This window comes from Triticum aestivum, chromosome 6D (genome assembly GCF_018294505.1).
Source record: "Triticum aestivum cultivar Chinese Spring chromosome 6D, IWGSC CS RefSeq v2.1, whole genome shotgun sequence".
Lineage (NCBI taxonomy): Eukaryota > Viridiplantae > Streptophyta > Magnoliopsida > Poales > Poaceae > Triticum > Triticum aestivum.
This window is the reverse complement of record NC_057811.1, coordinates 480,015,481-480,026,106: the sequence shown is the minus strand read 5'-3', so window position 1 is coordinate 480,026,106 and position 10,626 is coordinate 480,015,481. Positions and strand designations below refer to the sequence as shown.

At 41.7% G+C, this 10,626-nt stretch overlaps 1 protein-coding gene across 1 annotated transcript; it reads right to left on the bottom strand.

Annotated features, from left to right (window-relative positions):
• Nucleotides 1–1,179: 1,179 nt before the first annotated feature.
• Nucleotides 1,180–2,800, bottom strand: LOC123142162 (tubulin-folding cofactor A). Its single transcript, XM_044561167.1, has 3 exons — nucleotides 2,535–2,800; nucleotides 1,639–1,725; nucleotides 1,180–1,557 (listed from the first exon to the last, which is right to left on the bottom strand). Exons 1-3 carry the CDS (start codon nucleotides 2,688–2,690, stop codon nucleotides 1,393–1,395), a joined length of 408 nt encoding a protein of 135 aa, XP_044417102.1. The 5' UTR covers nucleotides 2,691–2,800; the 3' UTR covers nucleotides 1,180–1,392.
• Nucleotides 2,801–10,626: the final 7,826 nt, after the last annotated feature.

The window sequence follows — 10,626 nt, the reverse complement described above, 5'->3', positions numbered from 1 at the left end:
GGCAGAAATATTTTTCTTTCTCGCTCTCCAAGTGGCCTTCCTATGGAAAAAAATTGTGTTCCTATCTCCCCACTTCATTTTATCCAGACATGATCTCTGCTTCCACATGATTTCTTCCTTAATCAGGAGCTCGTCCATTTCCTTTAAATTTTTCTTCCTCTCCACTATTGCTTTATAATCATTTCTGTTAAATAACACACTTAATCTTTTACGAGCATTTTCAAGCTTTTTTGGCAAATATCCAATGTGAACCTTACTCCACCCATGAAGAGACTTCATCAACTTGTCCAAATTATTAGCAACATCTCCTAGATCTACACTAAGTTTTTACCGGATCTGACCGATCCCCTATATAACGTAGTAAAGTTACTTTTTGTTTGTGCACTTCGTCGAACATATGCCATGCATTTCCGCGACGGTGGGATCTTGATAACCACCAGCCGTGCCGATGGAGCCAATGCACAGTGAGCCGGCGAGGCTAGCAATGCCGGGGCAAAGCTGTGCATGCGAGCAGCCGCATGGATGTAGCTGGGAAGCTGCCTTCTGCTAGGATTCCGTAGGCCGGCGAGGTCTCCGGCGAGGCCGGAGGTTGCTGCCGTTGACAAGGGAGCTTCACACGATTCACCGGCCGGTCACTAGGAGGCCTTTGCGTGATGAAAATTTTTCCTTGGCCGTTTTTCAGACGGGGGTTTCGATAGACGCCGGAGGATAAATTATCCTCTATTCGGCTTAGGGGATCAGCTGTGCTGCATAAGGGACGAAAATCGAATTTATCCTCTCTTACAATCGGATAGGTGATCGGTTACAAATGCCCTAAAGCGATTGAGTATGTGAAACAGATGCCATGACCCATGAGGATTACATATAAAATGCATCCCAGTTGATAGGCCGAGCATGTTATGCCGTGAATTACTTAACTCCTCCTCTCATTGTTTTGCTTGCAAAAATCATCCTCTTCTTGACTAGATATATCTCAAGTAACACTGCGCATTTGCTCCGCCACTGAGAAGTTTAAGAGCTAATTAAACTCTATGGTCTGCAGTTTTGCACTGGTAAAATCTCGAATTTGACTGTTCTGGCCTGCGCCTGCTGTGGCTTATGCTATTTTTCGTGAGACCTTCCGCTGGTCCAAATAGTTCAAACTGGCTGAAAAATTTACAGAATCTGAATTGGCATGTCTCTACTGTATCCACTCAAATATCAAGTTACAACTCCATCTGATTCATCCGGGACAAATTTCTGAGTCAACCGCTCTCAGCTGCGTAATAATGAGATTGCAACCAACCAAACACCGAATAAAATGGGTACACCAACTCACATGAAAACATCTCATGGAATGAGTTTCTAAGGTACGAACAACGGTTCAAAACATCTCATGTAATCAGTTACAAGTCAGGGCAAGTATTTTATCAAGATGCTTGCTAAAACTTCAACACACCGGCGCTCTTGACTAGTGAGTTGATCTTCGAATTGCTCGAATACAGTTTCAACTTCTGTAATCGCGCTCTCCGCCTCTCCTATCTCAACACCTTGTTCTCCTGACTCCTTCAATTCGGCCTGCAAATAGCTTGGAACAGCTCATGACAAGATCACACATATACAATGTCAAATTTAGCTTAAATGTTTCAGAAACGGTACCAGAGTTGCTTCCAGTTCTGCCAGTGTGGCTTCAAGACGCTTATGACAGTCTGGGATCATCATCCTTGACTCAGCCAAAACATTCTCCTGAAGAAGTAAATGACATTAAGATACAGTGCAATTCACATGGAGCTACAACTTCAGAGATTTGTATGATCAACAAATTGGCATTTCCTCATCTAAAGAGGCACTTAGATAAAGGATCTTAGACATTGACAGCAATGGCCATTCTCGATCTCAATTACAAAAAAGTAAAAAAACATGTCAGAGTTCTCCAAACACATGTGAATTGTAATATCTCATAAGCATGTGGTTGTAGCTACACGTTAAACCTGAAAAATGTGATAATTAATGGAAAAATATATATACTTGTCAAAAGGGATATAAAGAGGGCCTATACCACATGTTCATTTGATTTACGGTTGGTCGTATGCTATGCCCATCACGGCTTCAAGATGCTTTATTTGTAACATTTAGATAGGCTGTCCGCCCAATAGCATACATACATACATACAAGAAATGCAAACCAGTTCTTGTTGGAAGATTTTCTATATACTGGCTGAAGCCTGAAGAATAATAGATTGTCTAACATCAAGTCTATCACATGGGCAAAAGCCAAACACAGAAATTCAATCAACCACCACCAAGTCTAGGTTGTGAGTAACTGAGTACTCTATTGTGACAATAGATGAAGAGTAGTAGAAGATTTTCTTTGCTGGCTGAAGCCTGAAGAGTAATAGGTTGTCTAATATTCTATCGTGACAATAGATGAAGAAAACTATGCAGAGTATTTATTTAGGTTAAAATTTTCAGGGAAAAACTGGGATGGACTAGAAGTATGGAACTACTAAGAAGACAAGAAAAGAAAGAGTCTTGTAAGTTGGGAGATTTTTCACCTGCTGCTTGAGATCGTAGGGATCGGCGCCCCTCTCCTTCATGGCTGCAGTCTTGGCAGCCTCCTTCTCCACCTCCTCCTCGTACGACCGAAGCTCCCTCATGGCCCTCCTGCACGTCCGCGTCTTGATCCCGAGGCTCCTCAGAGTCGCCGCCATCCTGAAGACGCGGAAACTGGGTTGCTTCTCCAGCGAGGCCTCGCGGCGGCGGCAGCGGCGGCGGCGGTGTCGCTCTGCGGTGCGGTCGGCTAGTGGCAAGATAGGAGGTCAAGCTGTGGGCCAGACCCAAGTACAACCGTCGAAGCCACACTACTTGGCAGCGGCCCGTAGAACGTCAGGGCTATGGCCCAGTTTGGTTCGGCTGTGAATTTCTAAAAGCAGCTGATACAGCTTTTTCAGATTTTGGCCTGCAGCAGAATCAGATTTTGAAAAGCATGTCCTGAGCTGCTTCCGCTTTTGGTTCAGATTTTGGCAGCGGATTTCTGAAATCGGATTCAGCTGGGTTCGCCCTTTGGTTCAGATTCTGCCGCGGGGCAGCGGAATACGTCGATAAAAGCTGAACCAAACAGGGCCTATATCTGGCCTACTTTGCCTAAAAAAACAATCTGGGTACTACAAGATCGAAGGAACGCTAAGAAATGGGAGCAACTAACTTTTTTTCCACTGTAAAAATACTTTTTTTTGAACAGGCATCCCTTCGGGGGCTCGCAGAGGAAGCGCCCTAGCTGCATCTTGCCGCCACGTGTCGTGTATTGGGTGCACCCACGGGGGCACGAATTCTTCTGATTTCTGCACGTGTTTTCGGAACTTTTTTGGTTTTGGGGTTCTGCCTAACATTCTCTGGGTTTTGGTGGAAAAAAAATTAAGTTCTTTTTTATGCTTGTAGGAAGCACAATTTCCTCAGGAAAAAAACATAGGAGGTGCTTCTCGCGGAAGCACGGTTGTGCTTTCATGGAAGCACAAGTTTGCTTCCCCGAGAAGCACATGTTGGGCTTTCATCAGAAGCATAGCCTATGAGTCCCGCTTATGCTTTCACAAGTTGTGCTTCTTGAAAACACAATTGTGCTTCCTCATAAAAGAGAAAAGCATATCCTGTGATTCTACGAAAAGCACATATGTGCTTTCGTGAGAAGCAAAGTCTTGCTTCCACAAGAAGCATGGTCTGTGCTTCCCCGAAAAAAGAAAAGCGCAGCATGTGCTCCCCCCCCCCCCCCCCCCCCAAAAAAAGTGAAAACCACAGCTGTACTTTTGGGTTTTGTTTCTTTTTTCGTTTTTCAGTTGCCAATTTTTTCTGGTTTTGTTTTTGTTCTTTTTTTGGTTTTCGTGTTTTCGTGAAAAGAAATTCAGCAGGACCTATTAACATGGGATCTTTTTGGAGATCTGGACGCGAGAAATCTAATAGTGAAAACAATTATGTATTTGAACGCATGGTTCAAGAGATCTCTTTTTTAATAAATGAATCTATGGGAAAAAAGTATCAGATGAGACAAATGATGTACATGCAGTGCTCAACCTGTCGGCGCCTGAAAAAGTGAAGAGAAACCTTTGCAAAGATAACCCTTAACAAGTGATTTCAAATAAAAAAAGATCAAAGGGCGACTCACGTCTGGTGCTCTCATTAAGAGGCAAGTCCAATAGCATGCATAGTGTAGCGGCATTTCCTATTCAGCACCTTCAGCGCCCGTTTCTTCGTTTTCTGCAAACCAGCACACACACCCCTCCGCGCTGGTTTTGCCCGTATAGCCTTCTTCTTTTTTCTATTAACTTGCAAAAAACGTGTGCACAAGGTGATTCAAACCCGTGATCTACTTCTCAAGAAGCTGCAGTAACCATCTCGGAACCGCACCTGTTCTAATTACTTACTCCAATTTCTTCTGTCTTTCTTTCTCCTTTTCTTTTATCTTTGATTTTATTTTTATTTTTATTTTTATTTTCCTTTTATTTTTTCTCCTTTTTATTTTTCCTTTTTTAAAATTCTTGTAGATTTTTTAAATTTATGATTTTATAATAATTGATGAACCTTTTTTTCAAAATTGATGAACTTCTTTTTCAAAATCGATGAAGTTTATTTGAAAACTGTTGAACTTTTTAAAAAAATCAATGAAATTTTCTAAAATTTGTGATATTTTAGAAAAAATGATGAACAATTTTCAGGAAATTGATGCACATTTTTCAGACGGATGAAATTTTTTATAAAATCTGTAAGCCTTTTTGATTTCACATTTTTTCTCAAAAGTTACATGCAATAGGGTGCCCATTATTGTTTTCAAAAGTATTAAAAAAATAGGCCGGTTTTTTCTACCAGATCAACAAAACAAAAATAGGGAAAACTAGGTTGTGTAGCGAGCGCCGAGCGAGCAAAGTGAGCAAGGCCAGGGGAGCGAACTCTGCTGGGCCTCAACATGCTTGGGGCTTGCGTGAGCGCCATATCACGTTTCGGGCGCCGAAGGTTGCACTCCGAGGATTGAGCCTTAAATTTTTTTTCTGGTCCTCCATCACTGATCTATACCTACTAATAAAGTCATTAGTGCTTCTACCCATCCGTCGCATTTTTTACAGAAAACCCCTTATATTTTCCTTAAATCAACCCGCAGTCTAGACTTATGTGAGAAAAACAAATTGTTTTTCATATTTTTCTAGAAATCCACTGTGTTTTCCTGAAATCAACCCTTAGTCTGGACTTAAGTGATAGTACCGACGCCGATCCATGTTGCAAATGAACACCTCATCAAAATCAGATTGAAGACAAAAAATACCATCAATAACCACAGATGCATGCCTCGGCAAAACCTCGCAGGGAAAAAAGAAAGTTGATGCTCATCTTATGCCGAGAGAGAGAGAGAGAGAGAGAGAGAGAGAGAGAGTAGCAACATTCAACATGGCAATGGGTACCTGCAACCCGCGAACCCGGCAGGTAAAAACCCTATTAGGGTAAGGGTTTGAGAAAAATAAATACCCATGTGTTTATAAATGGGAAAATAATCTCGATCGGTTAAGCTGGGTACCGGCACGGGAAGGCAATACTCATACCCGCGTACGGGAACGCAACCGCTAGCATCGACCCAAAATCCCCTCCCCTCCCATGTGCATGATCTTATTTAAATGCGTTGATATTGTTTTGTGAACTCATGATTTTGTCTCTGATTTTGTTGATCTTATTATATAGTCTCCTTCATTTTATCATTTCGAAGTAGGGGCCGCAGTAGTAACTTGAATAAAAGAAATTAGAGAAAATTGTGTCCTTCCTGTTTGTCTTGTAATTGAAAAAAAAGAAGAAAGAACATATGTGAATGTTTCTCTAAGAATTTCAATTACATGCTACTCATCCATGAATGTAATTGGACACTATTCGGTGCCATCTAGTTCATGCTTATTGCTATCCACTTTTAAAAATTAATACCATGTTTTATTCCATCGCACAACAAATCGTGATATATATGTGCCGAAATGTTAAAATGTGGTATATATGTGTTGAAATTTTGAAGTATATATGCTGAAATGTTGTCTATATATGCAAAATGCTAAAAAATACACGATGAAGTGTGAATTGGGTAAGAGGCCGAGATGGGTAATTTTATCCACGAGTATTACAGGCACCCGGCCAGGTACGGGTATGCGGACAATTTGAAACCCAAGGTGCAGGTACGAGCATGGGTTTGGCTCAAAAATATTCAGACGGGTAAGGGTTTGGGCAACCATCACCCGCACCCGAACCCAACGGATGCCTTGTTCAAGCAACATAGATGGGATGCCATATTTAAATACAAGACATGAACTTATTGGGGTCTTGAGCCATAATTATTAGGTTAGGGACGTGTGATTTTAGTTTCTCCCATTGCAAACACATGGGCTCTTTTTCCTAGTGAATACGTGTATATACACACGAAATGGTGCACCAGATGCACAAATCTCCCATGTGGAAGCAACCTGAAAAAAACCCGTATTTATAGGGTGGATACTTGACAGTGTAGGTGCCGATGCAGCTAAAAATTGTTAAACTAAAATGAAAGAGAGAAGCAATGAACATTAAAAACTATGTGTTCTATTTCTGAAGTTCTGATGATGGACAATATATATATCTCTGGAAGAGACGCATCCAACCGACGCGACTCCTCGGGGAGACGGGAGCGGAGACATGCCACGATTAGCAACACGCTAACTGACTTTCAGTTGCAATGTGGGATTATCTAATTAGTTACATTTAATTAATTCCAACACTCCCCCTGATCTCCACATTGACTATGTACCATCATCATCTCGAAAAAAGCTCCTCCAAAAACCCTGCGAAAAAAAATATAAGGAGATATACATAATATGCCGTGAAAAACTCCTTCTAAAAACCCAGTGAAAAAATAAGGAGAAAATGACATATCACCATGCTTGTATTACTATTGCCTCATTAAAAACCTTTCATGAGAAACCATTCAGCAAAAACTCATAAAGGAAAAAGGTGCAATACAAAAGATCCCAAAGATCTCGACAGGTTATCGTTCAGGAGTGCACTCCCCATGAATCTTGCAAATAACAAATTCATCTCTTACCAATTCCATTAACTTATTTATAGAGAACTTGGTAAAGACTTTGTGAATCAATCACCAAAATTATCACATGACTTCATTTGCAAGATATTTCTTCAACTCATGGGGAATAAAAAACTTTTAGAGAAATACACATTATAGTCACTAGTGCGCGTCGGTCCTAAACAAACCGTTAAAAACCCCTTTCCGCGATGCCATTTGGAACCGTCGCCAAGTGAGTGTGGGCGATAGAGGGGTCCTTCCCACATGACCCAGAAACCGTCAAGGATAGGGCCCCTACAGTACTCCTACTCGTTTCTGCTTGCATTGCCATCGCAGTCGGTATTCTGTGGTGCTACGTTTACGATGCGCGGCCCATCACAAACAGTTCACTATTATAGAACGTGTATGATGCGCGGCCCATCACAAACGGTTCACCGTTAGGAAGATTAGCTAATCATCGTACGAGTGTCGGACAGGATTACGAGACGTCGGACCGTCGTAACATCATCGTACACGACAACTATCGCACACGCTATTCTGTGGTGCAACGTTTACGATGCATACTTCATCAGAAATAGTTCATGGTTGCGAATCGTGTACGATAAGGCAACTAACACAAATGTTTAGTTTGCCTGCACCGTTTGTGATATTGTCTGACATCGCACATGCTTTATAAACGGCAAATGTGTGCATGCTTGCACACGTTTCCTCTCTGTGAACCGTCTCGGATTATGGTGCATATCGCAAACGTTTGTGTTTTACCAACCGTGTGTGCCGTAACAATCTGGAGAGCGTAATTTCACCTTAATTTAATTGCTATTTTTCCAAATTGTACCGGATTTGGCTTTGAATTTAAATTTATGCTACAGCTTTATTCATATCCATCAGGTTCAAACAACCAATGCATTATTCGATTTATAGGTACACATGTTCAAGAATTACATAAGAACCAAATAAATAATGATGAACCACAGTTGTATACTTGTACTATTAAAGACGGTAAAGAAAGAGGCGAAATATATTCTGGTTGCTGAACAAGGTGAAGCGGAATGCCCATATTGTGCCTCCTCCATGTAGAAGGCACGCACGACTCTAGACCAACCCCTTGTGATGGCCGACCACCCATCCTTCACGGTCTTCATGAAAACATCTAGATAATCATCGTGTTCTGGTAGAAATACTTTAACCTTTGCATGCCCACCAATCATGTAGTTTGAGAGGTAATCTTGAGTAAACTGCTTTGGCAACCACTGCAAAGGAATAAGATTTCAGACATTATCATCTAACACAACTCATTATGGGCAGTAAAAAGAAGGCTGCAGAGTTCTTACTTACCATCCTGCAGTTCGCTGTTGTCTTGGATAAAGTGTAAACAAATAGTTTAATTGCCATCTTTGGACCCATTTTACTAACAATCTTTATCAGCTTCCTCACTTGATGCTGGTTCATCGATATCTCATTGCCCCATACGCAGAAAGGGTCGAAACGCAGATCTTTACCAATGACATATGTACCTAAAAGCACCAAGTTAATATTAGAAGCTAAACAGCAATTGCACAATGATGTAGTACAACACTCTTTTATAATATGTCTATATACATCCATATGTGGTAGTCCATTTGAAATCTCTAAAAAGACAAATATTTAGGAACGGAGGGGGTATCTTATAACATCCAATATACTCAAATATTAGATGAATTAACATCTTATATTATGGGCCGGAAGGAGTTTAGTTCATTCTTAAAAATTATCTGCTACTGTATTCACGGGTTACAGTTAGTTTGAGCCAGTTCAGGCTCAAATAGCACTAAAGTATATCTAAACATGAGGGCTAGTTTGAGCTAGTTGCATCTATAACCCACTCAAAAAAACTAGTATCCAACTCAAGAGGTGCTAATTGGAGCTAGTTCTCCTAGTGCATTTGTTGTCAATCTAACCCTGCCATCCAAACAACTCTTTGGATGGAGTTAGTTCAGGGTTAGGAATGAGCTAGAAACTAACTCTAACCTCTAGATACGTTGAGTATCCAAACAGGGATGTGTTGTTGCTGTTGCTGCTGCTGCTCTTTTACGTATATCTACACATCATTAGAACATTAATGTAACACTCTTCCTTGTTGCTATGTAGCCTAAGATTGCATATTTAGACATTAAGTACAGTGCATGTTGCTATGTAGCCTCGGATATATTACATATGGCCCTAGTTAACCTAAGGAAAAATGGGTTGCAGATATATTCAGTTAAAAGTCCGATTCACCGATTAGTCCCTTATCAGCCGCTGGCCTATATGGTACCAGCTACGGATATCCTGAATAGTGAGTAGATATAAGCCATGGGATGAAACTAACTTCGATGGAAAACAATAGTCGTTCCCAAAATTGTCCTGTGTAGGTACATCAAGAAGCATGTTAAGCACAACAGGCTAAACATCAACAAATTACACATGGCAGACAAAATAATCTCCAAAAGATAGCTTCAGTGTGCAGGTTTAAGCACGCTGGTAAAGCAAAACAAGTGGAAAGGTGTGCTAATTGCAACAGGCCTAACATTTAACAACAAGCAAACATGGTCATTCAAACTGGTATTGTGCCGGTCTAAGTACACTGGTTATGGTTAAATAAAAATGGAAAGGCGTGTTAACTACAAGATACAGCAACCAAATGTAGTCATTCATAGTGGCATTGTTGAAACTGGTACTGATGAAATTAAACTGCACAGTTCATACTTGCACATATAGAACATCACGTTGTGAATAACTGGAATAAACAAGGCATACTACGAACAACCAAAGATAGGATTTGAAACTGAACATATGCTAACTACAAACAACGGAACAATCAAAAAACTTTAAAAGAGGCATATGCGAGCTATAACAGGCTTAACAGCAAGCAAATATATGCATTCCTATCGGTATGTTTAAAACTGGAGTGATGAAATATACTGCACAGTAAATAATTGCACATATAGAGCATCACATTGTGAACAACTGAAATAAATAAATCATGGGTTTCCTCACTTGTCACAGATGGGATCGTTCCCGTGGGAAGAGCACGGACCCTGGATGCGCTCCATGTTGTCGTAGATGGACTCCTTCCCCTTGGAAGAGCACGGCTGTAGGGTGCCCTCCGTGATGTCGCAGACGGGCGCTTTCCCCTTGGAAGAGCTGGAGAGGGTGCCCTCCTCGTGGTCGCCGTCGATGAGGTCTGACTTGGAAGCTGTAGATCCCAAGCCAGCGTCGTAGAACGTGTCCTTTAGAAATGACAAAAGGGGCTCGATGGCGATGTAGAATGGCAAATTGTTGACAGCGAGCCAGAGGTGATCAGCGACGGGGCCATGGATGAGATCGACGGCGGTTGAACCCGAGGGGTTGGGGGTGGGCCACTTGATCTATGACACAGCCCGCCTCAGGGCGTCGCTGTCAATGACCTCGATGTCGTAGCCGGCGGACGAGACATGCCTGCATACTCTAGCCCACTGCTTGAGTTTCTGCCGCCAGTAATGGTCGTCAGCTTCCTCGCCGACGTTGGGCGAAGAGACCGCTATACACCTCTTTTGGGCCAGTCCCTCCTCGAGCTC

Coding starts and splice junctions, on each gene's coding strand:
- LOC123142162 (XM_044561167.1), bottom strand. CDS start 2,690: ATGGCGGCGACTCTGAGGAGCCTCGGGATCAAGACGCGGACGTGCAGG. Junction 1,726..2,534: donor CCTACGATCTCAAGCAGCAG/GTGAAAAATCTC, acceptor TTACTTCTTCAG/GAGAATGTTTTGGCTGAGTC. Junction 1,558..1,638: donor CAGAACTGGAAGCAACTCTG/GTACCGTTTCTG, acceptor AGCTATTTGCAG/GCCGAATTGAAGGAGTCAGG.